Raw genomic sequence first — 15,319 nt, 5'->3', positions numbered from 1 at the left:
ATAACATAACGAACGCAGAGTATATTGTACAGATGTAGTTTATTGGATAAAGGTAACTCCACGCTACATAGTTAATATGTTTCATCTGTAAAAATCAGCTGTGACCCTTTGTTCAGTCCTTGATCAGCTTTATTTATGGACAATCTACTCTTCATTATACTTCGGGTGTGCAGTACTTAATTAACAGAGTGATCGTCTGTATTACACAACACCTATAGGAAAACATTCAGGTGTAAAAAACATAACGGGTTGAGTCTTTGGACTGAAATACTTTCCATTTCTAATCTGGCTTCTGTTTTCGAATAGAATCCATTTGCAGTGACTTTCCTTGATTTCACTTAAAGCACATGATTACTTGTCTGGTGATCTGATATTAGCAAACGGTTAGTGTCCCTCTGAGAGGAATGTTTCTCTTCTGATGCCCTCAGGGAGGTGGGTAAACTCTGAGAAGGTTTATACATAACATATCAACGATCCCATTTCAGTGGGCTTGTGGCAACCCCTGTAGATAGGTCCTGAAACAAATTTCCTAACAGCAATGATATATCAAAGCAATCTTGAAACACAGTATGGACATTGCCTGACATACAATACAGGATTGTGCATCATTGGAGGTTCCGGCTGAAGGTGTTGTTTTCTGCATTGAAGAAAAGCTTTTCTTTCATATATCACAGGTTCTAGCGACGGGCAGCTTGAAGGCTTCGAGAGTAGCCACTCACTCCTCCTCCAGAGATCTGAACCCCTCCAAAACCACCTCCTGCTCCAAAGCTATGTGCTTGCCCACTTCCAAAACCACCTCCTGCTCCAAAGCTATGTGCTTGCCCGCTTCCAAAACCACCTCCTGCTCCAAAGGCTTGTCCTTGTCCACCACCAAAACCACCTCCTGCTCCGAAGCCTCCGCTGCCTGAGCCAGAGCCATATCCAGAGCCACCTCCACTTGCACCGCCACTAACCATAGCTGTAAAAGATAGAGGAAGACAAGATCCCACATTTGATTAGACTACTTTGCTTCAATGAAGAAGTTTGCACCTGCATGTTTTCTATGTATTTGCTTTAATTGTAAGTGTAAGCTTTTTCTAGCGCTAAATGAGAGCGGTGACACAAACAAACAACATGTTTATTAACTCTTCCTACTATCAAGGAATGCGCTTTGCTGAAAGATTACATTAAGAACATGCTAAAGACCAGCAATTTGAAATTCGTTTTGGGTCTCATATGAGTGCCTTGGAGGAGTGCTCGTAATTTACCACGCCGGATAAATTCCGAATCCACTAGATTCTGCATTAATCGGGTGCAATCAATTCTACCAATTCTAAGTAAATGGGAACCGACATTCGGATTTTTGCACATACTGCACCCAAATCCACATGTTCTGGTAAATACTGGCCATTTTCCACGATAAAATTCCAGTAGGTTTCATCTGCTTAAATGTATTGGAGACTGTGGACTTTATCGCGGTTAATACCCGGTAATTACTGATTGCTATAAACTCTAAAACCTTCAAATTCTGACCCCTGTGCATGATGCATCATTTAAAAATGCTTTTCTACGTTGTGGCTACAGCTAGTTTTTTCTACTGCTTCTAAGAATATATTTCTAGCCAATGCAACTGATGAAATCGGGCAAGAGCCAATTGCTGTTCGGGACCTTCTCACCAGGGAGACAGACATACATTTTGTTATATGCGATTGTTTTTCTAATTACAGCAAATAATATATCTAATTTAAAAAAAAACCAGTGGATTATTTTGTCTACTTACTCATAGTGCATGTACTGGAAATTGCACCATCCATTCTGTAAGGAAAAATATAACATGTAAGAAAATGGTGCTATAAACACCTAAAGCATCACCATCACAACCTTTCTTAGTAAGCAAGCTGGGCAATATGAAGAGACTAGTATATATTCCACTGCGTCTAAAATATCACGCAACATATGTTCGGTCCATGAGATTGGGATTTGTATGAACAATATTGGCACTAAAATTATAAACAGTAGAGGATTATTTATAATATATTTGTATCAAGATTCGTACGTGGTAGAAGAACCATGGGAGAAGTAAATCCGAGGTTAAAACCATGTGTCAAAAGTATAAATATGGCTCGAAACTGGTTGTTGTATATTTTGTAATGTTACAATACGTTACATTATGTTGTGTTGTGTTATGCTATGTTACGTTAAGTTATGCTACGTTACGGTTCGCTATGCGACGCTACATTATGTTATGCTATGCTAACAGAGATGTGTATCTATATTTGATTATTGTGCATGGAAAATGCATTGGTTAACTTTGGCTCTCCACACCAACTAGCAATCAGCTTATATGGATCCTACTGCCCATCCTTATTTATGTATATGGTCTGCTCAACTATTTGGCAACTACAGACCCCTATTGATTACAACACAGTAAAATTACTGAATATGCAAGCACACAGTGATTACTGACTGTCCTCAGGTTGAAATCAATCGTGTCTGAAATAAACATTGTCTTGCCGTTTCCTAGCATGGACTAAAATACGGTGAAGCACCTGTCATATTTATAATTTAACTGTTTGTATTTGGAAGGTTTGTCTGACAAAGGACTACAGAAATAGCTCACCATTTAAAGCCAAAAATACAAAACTGCTTAGTGAGAAGCTGAGATGAGTTCAAGATTAAACAATTAAGCATGATTGGTTTGGATCATGCTGATTCTTATCACCCACTCTCTATTTATAGTATACAACACCGACCTGCCCTCCTCTCCTTCCAGCAGGGTCCTGTAGGTGGCGATCTCAATGTCCAGAGCCAACTTGATGCTCATCAGCTCCTGGTACTCGCGTAGCTGGCGCGCCATGTCCTCTTTCGCTTTCTGCAGGGCGGCTTCCAGTTCACTTAGTTTCAATCTGGCATCACCCAGGGCAAGTTCACCCTTCTCCTCAGCCTCTGCGATGGAGGTCTGAAGATTGGCACACTGTAAATAAATATGGGATACTGCTTTTAATAGGCATGCTTGACATTGTCTTGCATAATTCTGCTTATAACCAAGTAATAATGTGATAAGATGAGAAGAAGTGTCATTCCAGGTTTGCCAGTGATACAAGGTACACCACTTGAAAGTGGACATTTTGATTTTTTTAATAAAACAATAGAGACTATTAAAACAGACGCTACATCCCATTGTATATTACAATAATTCACTAAATATGAAACATGCCCCTGCTGATACTTTTGAACTTTTATTGGTCAAATCATCACGAATTGTATTACTCCCTGATAGAACTAACTTCCTTACTAGAGCAAGGTATACCTGTTTTTTCACATTATCGATCTCGGACTTCAGTCTCTGGATCATGCGGGTCAGTTCTGAGATCTCATTTTTGGTGCTTTTAAGAGTGTCTCCTTGTGTCCCTGCACTCTTCTGCAGCTCATCGTACTAAAAGAACAAGACAAGTTAGTCAAAATCACTTCTACAGAAAACTGCAAATGAGCATGTCACGTGTCTTAACTCTGGGGAGGCTTTTAAGTATATTATGGTGGTGGCACTGACAGATATGTGGTTTCTGGGTAATGACTTATCGGCCTTTATCAATTTGGTGCCAAGTGTAGTTGATCCGTGGAGGCAGTGTCTAAGCAGTGATCCAGGTGTGAGACTCATTAACCCTGGGCTGACCTGTCAGATGCTATACAGGAATGCAATAGTGTCCCCATTCTTTCTTTTGTGACACAACCCTGGTGCAAAGTGTTAGCAAATGTGTGTCCTGTTTAATACTGTTCCAGTATTGACTGAGTTAGAAAGGCTGTGAATGGTTAAGGTGTGGTGCCCAGTGACAGGAATCCTACTACCTAATGCTAATGTGATCCTAATCCTAAATATGACAGTGTGCGAGGATTATTGATGGAAAGGTATTGTTTAGAAGGATTGGGAATGTAAGATGCCCATCAATTGAAAGCTGCGGTTTGATTCTCCAGTAATGATATTTAGAAAGCATGGAAAAGTGCAAATGGCCACTCAGTTATACATAGCTTCATTGTTTGTTCTTTCATCCAAAAAAGAAAAAGAAAACTCCTTGGAGTGGAACAAGGCATCAAGTCCTACACTGCATAGCATCTGTAGTCTTTTAACAAAGTAATAAACCTGCAAGGTTCCAACAAAAATGAAGCTACACATATGTATCTGGTTTGGTGGCAAGATCCTGGTCTGTTTGCTTTTCATCAAGTTAGCTCATTGAAGGCCCATAGTCAATTTTTCAAATGCATGTTTTTTCTCTGACTAAGTTTAAATTCTTTAGTACCTCAGGACCTGATAAGGGACAAACAATAACAAACTTCTACATTTGCTGTTTTCAGATTAATATATTTGGAGTTGTTGGGAATCTAGAAGTGCCTTCAGACAATCGAACCGCAATGTGAAAATGCTGAGCAAAGTACAGGTTCTTTTCTAATCAGGAGTGTATAATATAAGTGAGTACTAATATTCCTTTTTGTGATACGAATGGAAGCACACCTAGGTTTGCAGTGCTCACCCTAAGTTGAAATCCTTTTTCGGCCTCTGATTTACTCCTTTCTGCAATCTCTTCATATTGAGCTTTGACTTCTGCAATGATGCTGTTGAGATCCAGGGCTCGATTGTTGTCCATTGAGAGAATTACTGAGGTGTCTGCGACAGAACTTTGTACCTGAGCGAGTTCCTGTAAGTCAAGCAACACACAAGCCATGAGTCTCAACCACACAAGCCATGAGTCCCAACCCTCCCCGTTGTGGTTCATTCTTCTCATGTTTTAATCAGTTTTTGTGCAGTAAATGGTTTAAAATCATCTTCACATTTAAAACGCCCTTCAATCGAGTTAGTTGCTTGAACCATTTGAATAACGCATCAGAGATGTACAAATATTTTCCTCTGTTTATTAAAACGGTATGGTTCATTTTTAAACTGAAATTAAACTACAGCTTGTTTGCCAGAGCATTGCACTATATATTTTGGTCATTAGGGCATATAAATATGCAATTGGTTACATTGAAAAGACGTACTAATATCACATTGGAAATTAAAATTGCCATAATCGTATACAAGGCTTAGTGCATTTAAGGATGTGAATATAGCATCAAATGAGAGTGGGGGACAAATATTGCATCATTATGACGGTGTATTATGGTTAGTGCCTCATCAGAAGGTAAGCCTCTTTGTTGCATTCTACGATGTGAATGGTCATTGTTTACGCTCTCACCAATGAACAGTTGTTCCAATACCACATGAAAATACTGGTTCTCTTTAAAAATATTCAGTACGTTTAGTCTTTGGCGTCTGAAATGTGAAATTTGAAACCTTCATCTAAACATAAATATTTTCGAGAAGCCTTTTTCATGAGACTGATTTCTAGTACAACAGGACAGTATGTATCAGAGGGTTGGTCTAGGCTTTTATGCATGTGACCTTAAGTGAAGGACTTAGCAAATAATATGATTCTGGAACACACTTAACAGATCTGTGGAATGCGATGATTGCTTCTTGGTTTACATAACTGTTTCACTAATGTCGAGTAAGGGAAAACAATTTGGAACTCACTTAGAATGCAGTGAGCTGGCTAGCCAATCAGAATGCTCCCTTTGAGGTTGATAACTGCAGGCGTAGACTCTCTCAGGGCGCAATCCTGGGCTACCAGCTTGCCACCCACTTACTTTTTTAAAAAAATTCTGGAGAAATGGCTTCTAAATAGTGGCCCAACAACTTCTAGAGGTGGTCTCTCTACAACTGTACGATCCCCCACCCCTTCTCTAAAGGAGAAGGTAAGCTCTGACATCAATTATAAAGTAAACAAAAATTTACCAAAAGGAGATTACAATTTTTCCTATAGCCATTTGGACTTACATTCCCTTTAGTGGAGGAAGGAGAGAGGCTAACAAAGTGCAATATAGAGACTGGCTTTTGCCTAAGGAGGTTTCTGCTGCCTCACGGGACAGAAGCAGCTTACAAAGAAAGGGAGCCAGAGCTGTGCTTCTGCCAATTCTCCCATCAAACACAGTGATGTAACTTTACCACTCGGTGGAGTGGAGGGCATCCTAATAGTCTCGTTACCCTCATTAGCAGGGCGATATTGGTTGTAAATTGCATTCCCCTCACAATTGCGAGGAGGGTAAGGAACAGCCATTATTGCTGGAGATGCAGACAATAATGCTTAAATAGTATCTTGGATAGAATGCTTGGACTGAAACAGCCAATCACAAAGCTTAGAATGTTGGCTTTAACATTCTTGCTTACCTGCCTTCTAGATGTAATGCCAGTGTAAAACAGGGAAAAGAAACAGAGAAATTCGAAAGCCTTGTGGGTCTGGCTTTGTTGGGTGTTATTTAAATAATGGGTACTAATTTACTTATTGCAGGTATGCTATTGTTTGTTAGCCGTTGCGGATCATCATTTTACCTCATTTTGCATTGACAGCTCCAGCTCTGGCTCCAAATTTAAGTGTGGGAAATTAAAAGGACGGAACACCCTCACATTAGGGTACGAACCACTGTTAACACCCTTGACAGAGTGCAATGAAACTCATTGATTACATCAGAGAATGTCAAAAAAGCTGGATACCTTTTTAAGTAATAGTAATATTATAATTACCGTGTCATACAGACTTCTCAAGAAGTTGATCTCATCAGTTAGTGCATCAACCTGAGCCTCAAGCTCCACCTTATTCATGTATGCTGCATCCACGTCCTGAAAATTGATCAGATATTGAACATTGATACATGTTTTAAAGCTGGTGCTGATTTAGCCATAGCAGTATTTGTCCTACAGCTCTCAGTTCTTTACATTAAATACTACTACAGGAAGTTTGGGTCAATAATTACATAATGGTAAATTTAAACAGGGCCTCAAACCCGGATTATTACCTTTTTAAGCACCACAAAGTCATTTTCTGCAACTGTGCGCCTGTTAATTTCTTCTTCATATCTGTTTTATGGGAGAAAGGGTAGCTTGTTCATAAATCTATTACTACATTAGAGCTTGCAGAAAAAAGTATTTCAATTCTACTAAGTTTTGACCAATTGTACTTACTAAATGTGATCAAAAAAGCACTGTTTGAAAATGCCTTTGCAGCCTATTATTGAAAAGTTTTTCTCCCACTTGTGTGATGCCTACGGCCTTGTTCATCTTGCGAAATAAGCCTGTCAATACCTCTCAAATAACGTTAATTCCTTCTTTTCCACCAAAATCAGGAACAAAGGGGCATATCAACAACAACCGGAGATAATTATCTCTAAGCGCATTTAGTGCCAGGATAATTATCGCCGGCTAGCGTGAATTTTTATCGCTGAGATAGCGTGCTATTAGCAACGCTTATCTCAATAGCGATAAAAATCCTCACGCTAACAGGCTAACGTGAGATTATCGCTGGAAACCCAGCGATAATCTCACGTTACCTTGTTGATAGGGACAGGCAAACTTAGCCATGATATCCTTCTTCCATAGGATATCATGGCTAAGTCTGAAAAATACCAGACGTAAAAAAGCAGCGTTAACCGCGGTTAGCACTGCTTTTTTTGTCTCTAACAGGGTTAGCGACATTCTTGATAATAGGAGAAATGTCGCTTAGCGACATTTCTCCTATTATTTTACTCTGGAACGCCCCCTTTGCATCTCATTAGAGATGCAAGGGGAAGCGTAGAGTAAAAGGGTGCTAACATGCAAATTTGCATGTTAGCACCCTGTTGTTGATAGGGCGCTAGTTCTATCTCTCTTTTTTTTGCTTTTAAAGCCAAAAAAGCAGAGATAAAGCCCTTGTTGATATGCCCTAAACTTTTTACTGTATCCCCCCTTTTTGACGAGCCACATCTCTCAGCTGACTTACTTCAGCCTACACCCTCTTCTGAAAACTTCCCCACCCCTAAATCTATAAACATCTTGTCTGCCCCCTTCTAACGCCTTCTGAAACAAATCATTAAGCCCCTTGATCTCCTCCAAAGGCTCCTCACTTGTATCTGGGCTGTCTAATCATTCCCTCTTATCTGACATTTAGATCAAATGCTTCAAGTACCCAGTGAGAATACCACTACCCAAGAGGATACAGATGAGGCCTTCTCTCCCTCTAACGAGCTCACAATGCCCCCTTTTCTGATTTCGAACTAACAATCAATCTCTCCTCTAAGCACGCCTGCAGCCCTCCATTGAGGCTTCTGTGAACCCCACTGAAACTCTTCCCGCTTAAATGTCAATACCTCCGTCCATCACAACGCACCTCATCTATCTTTACTCTCCTCGCCATGTTGTGACTTTGACCCTAGTAATCACAACACGATGTTGCGAATTGTTATGCAACTAGATACTGTGGGGCCTAACGCCGATCAGCTCGCTTCATATCTTTCATTCTGATCATTCTCTCTCACCAGGTGCGGCTCTATTTCCTTGTTCATGCCCTCTTCTGGCCGAAGGTCCCCAAGGCGCTGCCCTGGTTCACACTACTCTTCTCTCAATTTACCAAATTCCTTGATGACATCATCTTCTTCAGTTTTGTCTTCCAACTCTATGCTGAAGACACTTAAAACTTTTCCCCTTGGCCCCTGTCCTGGCCCCTCAGTCCCTATCCTGAATCTCTATCTTTCCACAACACATTGGTCACTGGATGATCCCATATTAATTATGCAGAACTCAGAAATGGAGATCGACTGTTTAAACTCCCATCCTTACTGCAAATATGCCCTAACTCCGGATACCCTTAGCACTACCCTCTATGCTAGAAACATGGCATGCTCCCCATTTCCATCATGCCATTGGAATTATTAATCCACATCATGGCCACAACAGTTGAATTCAAGCCACTCTATACCTGTAAAATCACCCCCATCTTCCAATACAAACTGTCAAAGCACTCATACACACCTTAATTACCCAGCGACATTACTATAAGAACCTGCTAATTTGATTTATGTGTCATTGCCAAAACTATTCATGCACTCTGTTCTCATACTCTGATTTCTCATTTTTTCATCTTTTGAGCACCCATCTTGCCAGACCCCTCTATGTGAAATATGCATTTCATCTTGCCTAACGTAAACCAAAGCAGTCCTAAATAAGTCCCCTATCTCCAGTTTCACCCAAAGCAAACCTCTGAATATCCACATGCTGTACCACGAGTGTCCAGTGTTGGTCCAGAGGGGCCACTTCCATGCCTAAAATCCCTACACACAGTTGTCTTCCTTTACACACCTCTGTGTAACAGAATGTACATGTCTCTCACAGGAGGTGTCATAATGTGCCAACTCACACAACAGATGCCGCCTTCACAGAAGGCACCATGACTTTACTTCACCATTACACAACACTCCGCCCCAAATGCACTGCCTATGATTGTGCACCTCACCTAATGTACCCTCCCTAACAGAAGGCACCAAACTCGTTAGCTTTCCCATCACACCTTTTCATCGTAGGAGGCTACATGACTCCTTACCTCAACCCACACTCCCTTCCCTCACCGAAGACACATAACTCTTCACCCCACACAACACATCCTTCTGTCTTATAAGGCACCATGACTCTACTCAATTCAATATATTCTTCTCTCGCAGAAGGCAATGCGGATCTCCACCTCACCCTAACAACCTGCCCTCACAACAGGCATGATGGCAGTTTAATTCCAATGACAATATTCCATTTTAAAATTCTCTAAAAACACAATCGCTGTCTGATCTCATTTGATCAGTCTCTTGCAGAAGGTACTAAAACCAGTGGCACAACACACAATGATGGTCCCTACTGCAGAATGTGATGAGGAGCCATGAGTCTCCAATGTCTTATTGATTTCAGTGGGTTTCCGATGAATGGGCCTCCTTTGAAGGATTGAGGTCCTCCTTGAGGGGTTGGAAACCCATCCTTGTACCCCTCTCCCCATGCTGTAGGGCTGCAGGAACCTTCATTACCCTTCTGACTAAAGCTCCTGCTCCACCCGGTTTGCTTTTAATAGTTCATCAGAGGAGACAGTGCTCATCTCCGTTCTTCCAAATATCCTTTCTGCCAATGCCCATTAATAATGCCAAGTCGCTGCTTCACCTACTTTTACCAGTGCCTCACAGAGGGCACCATGCTCCCCAACCTCCTCTACCGTGCAACCCTTGATTCAGTCCTGGACATTAATGCAAGAATTTCCCGCCCCCTCTAATTCCCAGTTCACACACACTCTTGCACTCATGCTGATGTTTTCTCAATACAGAGATTGCAGTTTTTATTGTTCATTTTTCTGTGGTAATTTATTAGTGCGGCCCGTCCTTCTCATTCTGTGCTGCACTTACTCAGTACAGATACATATAGTTATAATATTTTTTTGTATCACCTTTGGAGATGCTGCTTGTGCTACAGTATGAACTTATATCGTTTCATGAAATTGCATTACAATAAAAACCCTTAAGTATCGTCATTTTATATAAGTCACGTTTTTGACAAAACAAACAATGCCTATTTGTTGCCTGGTTTGTAAACCCTTCGTATTGCTGTGGTGGCAGGCAGTAAAATACATGACGTGGTCTAATTGATTGGTAAACATAAGGTAAAGGCCAATAGTTACACCATGAAACCTCCATAAATAGTCATTATGCCATTGACATGTGGTGCTATAGACATCTGCAAAACATCCTCTCATACCATTTCATCCATCGCAAATAATTATCACTCTAATATCCACAGAGGTTGCTTTAGAATTGACATTATGAGGCTGGTGTTCAGTGGCAGCCCTCCCCTGCTTGTGTTTGGGTAGATTTCCTCCGAGGCGCCACACACTCACTTGTTCTTGAAGTCTTCCACCATGCCCTGCATGTTCCTCAGCTCCCCGTCCAGGCGGCCCTTGTCACTGTTCAGGCCCTCCAGCTGCCGCCTCAGGTTGCTGATATAAGCCTCGAACATGGGCTCAACGCTGCTCTTACGGGATCCGCTCGCCGTCCCTCCCTGCTCCTGCAGGAGGCTCCATTTGGTCTCCAGCACCTTGTTCTGTTGCTCCAAGAACCGAACCTGCGGCCCAATGCACACGATTGAAAACACTCACATGGCTTGTCATATAGGCAGAGCATCAAATACAGCCAAGGCATGTTTGCTGGCTTAACAGCTATGAGTTCAAGGATTGGCAGCAGATAAAACAGCCTCCTGGCATGATAGAAGCAGAACAAAATGGAATGTCTCGAAACATTCCTAAATTAAAGGATAGGACGAATGTGAACCATACCGGGTACAGTTCTGTGTTTGTTGAAGTATTAAAAAAAACTATAGTTTATCATATATATGTTAAAGAACAAGCCTTACCTTGTCGATGAAAGATGCAAATTTGTTGTTGAGAGTCTTGATTTGTTCCCGCTCCTGGACTTTTTGTTCTGAAATACTGGGGTCGATGCTAATATCCAAGGGAACCAAGAGGTTTGCGTCGACGTGAACTGGTTCGATTCTTGCTGGTGCTCCCCCACCAAACCCTGCTCCACCGCCAAACCCTGCTCCCCCACCAAACCCTGCTCCCCCACCAAATCCTGCTCCACCACCAAACCCTGCTCCACCACCAGATCGGCCGCCAAAGCCTGCGCCACCACCAGATCCCCCACCGAATCCACCAAAGCCGGCTCCACCGCCGTATCCACCACCTCCTGACATCGCGCCATAGCTCCCCCCACCCATGCTAGACCCCGAGCTTGCTCTGGTTGCCCCACCAAAGGAAATGCTTCGGGTGCCTCCTAGATGGACACTCATGCTGCTGTTCATCCCCCGCGCACCGCCACCGGCCCCGGAAGAGCGAGAAACTCGACTGCTGGAGGAGCCCTGGCCACCAAAAGACCGCGCACTGAAGCTTTGGAAACTCATTGTGGAGCTAGAGCGCTAACTGAGTGAAACAGAGAAACGAGGGACAAGCAAGAAAGGGAGGGAAGCGTGAAGGAGAGCGAGTGAATCCCCACTAATTGAAGAGCTCACCGGGACCCTTTTTATTCCGTAAATGGGCAGGGCTTGACCTTGGTGCAACAAAAGCTCAGTTTTCACTTGGGCTATGTTTGCCCGCCAGCCATCTTTCACCTCTCACCTTCGAGCATACCTTCCCTAAAGAAAAAAAAAACATGTCTTTTTGTGCTGTCCTGAAATGTAGCTGAAGGGTTTTCTGAAATATCTTCTTTAGCTCAAATGTTAAAAACGACAGGTTGAAACTTGTTGCTGTTTCTATACCCTGTCCACTGGGGATGAAAAATGTAGAACAGCCACATGCCAAGACAGCTTAATACCAGGCTATTCCTCTTCCAACACTGTCTCACTCTATTAAAGCCTCGCTTTAGCAGAGTCTGAATCCAGCCAAGAATTTCTCTAGTCCAGCAGCACCACAGTGCAGACTCCTTCCAGTTCAGTGTAGTCTTTCCAGCAGAACGACTTTTGCTGTACAGGCTCACTCCTGCACAATCTGACTCAAGCACAAGCCTTCTCTTTCAAGTGCAACCTCACTCCAATGCAGCATCACCCCATTACTCCCAAACTCCAACATAGCCTTACTCTTCTACAACCTTCCACACGATAACCCCAATACCTTCGCAGCAACGCTTCAGCACAACATTTCCTAAATTTAGACCAGCCTCATTCCAGTAAATGACACTCTAGCACAATGTAACTGCAGTACAGCCTTACCCCTTTAAAGTCGTTTAAATTGCAGCCTCATTCCAGTACAGATGTCTAGTCAGTTTCTTGGGACCAGTACAACTCAAGGTTAGTTGGGTAATCCTTATAACAACTTTTTCCAATGGTCCTGGAATTGCACAAACCAAATACTACCACAAGCTCCCTGACATGTTAAGAGCCTCCATTATAGGCTTTGACTTTTAGGTAACGGCTTACACTTAGATGTTGATGTTCAGAAGGCTAGTTTAGGTAGCATAATTATTACTAACAATAGTTAGGTTGTTGAAGCACTGCTTACTTATTATAAAAAGAAAAAAACTTGTATTATATGAAATAAACGTGCTATGTGCGGTTTCACATTTGGTCAGGCCACCCAGCCGGAAATGTATTATGTTGCTTCTCTCACTCATATATCACCTTGACTGACTAGAACTGGTTCAAAGTTTCAGCCAGCACATAAAAAGTAATTTCTGGCTTATGTACTGAATGCCAGGTTATGCACTTGGATTTAAATTGTGATCCATAGGGAAAAGGGTCTGCGTGGGGAAACATGCTGTAGAAGGGGAGACAGCAACTTCTTCCTACCAGCAACCTTCTTGAGCACCTTATAACCTTAGCAACTTAATTCATGCAGGAGGGCCCCCAACCTAGGTTTTCCACCTCACATGCACCATGAGGCAAACCCATTAGTGAGGTGCAGCCAGAAAGGCTTAAAGCTTGCTAATAAAATCAGCTGCAACCAACAATTAGTAGTGTTGTAGCCTGGGCATAGGGATGTCAGTCACTGACTTTAACCACCACTGTGGAAGGTTCCCAAAAACTAAAACATCCCAGAAAGAAAAGCAATTACTAAGGATCTCATGATGATGCCAGTGGTCAGACCAACAACAGCCTGTCGGTGGGGTCTGTCTGCCGAAAGCCCTTCAGTCGTACCGCGGTATTACGATACTGGCAGTTGGGCCAGCAACTGTCGGATGCAATACCGCCACCTCTGCCATGATTGAAGATCCTATCAGTGTGGTGGTCGGAGAAGCATTGAGGATTGGCGGCGGTGCCGAGGCAGGCACCACTGTCTGGACTGTGATATCCCTTTCTGACAGCCTGTTCATGGCGAGAACCCCGGCATGAAATTCTTTTTTCGCAAAAAGATTGAGGGGCCTCAAACAGGGCCCACAGCCGTTGTACCCCCTGAAAAAATATCCCTGGGGGCACACGTAGTGCCCTCCTTCTGTTGCACTTACGTCTGTGCACCATGTGCCATGCACAACATGGTGCATGGCACATGGTGCATGGGCATGCAGGAGGTGCTGTACGGCAGGGGCATGTGTTGCAGCACTTTTCCATGGCTGCAGCATGCTATTGCTGTGGTACCGCCCACTGTGGACCTTCAACCTGACAGTCCAGTCGTAATACAGCAGTTGGACCCGCCACATGCATGGCAGGCCACAATGGCTGTCAACAGTCTGACCGCCAGCATCGTAGTGAGGCCCTAAAAGACCGACACACTACACCTCCAACCAAGAAAGCACATCAATGAAAAATGTGAATTAGAAATGTGCCAAATATTATTCTATTGCATGCTATGGGAGGGTGACTCCAAAAGATGATATTGTAACTATTGTAAGGGAACACAACCGCGCTCCAAATGCGACAGAAATAGAAGTAAATAATGTCTTACAGTATATAAGAGAGGCAAGCACAACAGGGGTGGGGCTAAGCTAGCCAAGATGGTGGATACATCTTTGTAGTGCTCCGCCACCCAGCCCAAAAATCAGTAACCATCTACGTCTAAAAGCTGACTTAATGGTGGCCCATTAATGGAGGTGGTCCCTGGGGAAGCGCTACTTGTACCCCGATGCCCCGTGGCTGGCCCCGACCGACACTGGCGAGCCCACAGATGGTAGGAGGACTGGCGACCTAGTAGAGGCCTCGCAGCCCTGACTTGATCTGGGACTGCTCTCAAGCAGGCTGTGGTACCGCAGACAACCGTGAATGAGAGATGCCAACACCTGTACTGACCTACTACACTGTGGGGGAATGAGAACCCCAGAGTCCCAGCATCGAGGGGGCAGTGAAAGCCCTGTCGTCGGAGACCCATGGGGGCTTTCTCCAAGCTGCAGCCTTGTTGTCCAGTTGGAGGAGACACAGTGGAGACCCCGTGGTGGGAGACGGCCGGGGGTTGCAAGGACCCCTTGGACATTAAATCCCCCAACCCTGGTGGTAACAACTGGGAACCGCTTGGACTTTATTCATGTTTTGGTACTCTATAAAGGCTTTACACATTTCTGTAAGTAAGGGCTATCTGTCCTGTGCGAAAGCTGCCAGGGGATTGAGCTCACGTTATATAATGACCTTAATGGTTCACCCTGGCAAGGATTGAGATTAATTCTTAAAATGCATTTTCAGCCCCTCAATTAATAATGCAGTATCGGAATGGTTTTTTCAGTAAAAGCCTTCATTCAGCAGAAGTTCACCTCATTACAATAATTTTCCTGAACAGACCAAGATTACCAGAGCATAATTTTTGTACATACTCATTCCAGTATAGCTTTACTCCAGAACAGCATAAACTCTGCAGCACACTTTTGCGTGGTTCAGCCTTTCTTCTAAGTACACTTTATCCCATACACGTTTGGTCCATTACAGGGTGCGTGTGTCCATATATATGATGATGCTATATCATATGTATGGGATGTTTGTGTTTTGGGACCCTCCTTTTTT

General features: G+C 43.1%; 1 protein-coding gene across 1 annotated transcript; it reads right to left on the bottom strand.

Annotated features, from left to right (window-relative positions):
* Positions 1-22: 22 nt before the first annotated feature.
* On the bottom strand, positions 23-11,904 carry LOC146833195 (keratin, type II cytoskeletal cochleal-like). The gene is made up of 9 exons (XM_085600853.1): positions 11,258-11,904; positions 10,746-10,969; positions 6,865-6,925; positions 6,593-6,688; positions 4,506-4,670; positions 3,290-3,415; positions 2,733-2,953; positions 1,760-1,794; positions 23-958 (listed from the first exon to the last, which is right to left on the bottom strand). Exons 1-9 carry the CDS (start codon positions 11,801-11,803, stop codon positions 678-680), a joined length of 1,755 nt encoding a protein of 584 aa, XP_085456979.1. The 5' UTR covers positions 11,804-11,904; the 3' UTR covers positions 23-677.
* Between the last annotated feature and the right edge of the window lie 3,415 nt (positions 11,905-15,319).

The sequence above is a fragment of the Triturus cristatus genome, chromosome 4_2 (genome assembly GCF_964204655.1).
Source record: "Triturus cristatus chromosome 4_2, aTriCri1.1, whole genome shotgun sequence".
NCBI classification, from domain to species: Eukaryota; Metazoa; Chordata; class Amphibia; order Caudata; family Salamandridae; genus Triturus; species Triturus cristatus.
This window is presented reverse-complemented; position numbering and strand designations above follow the sequence as displayed.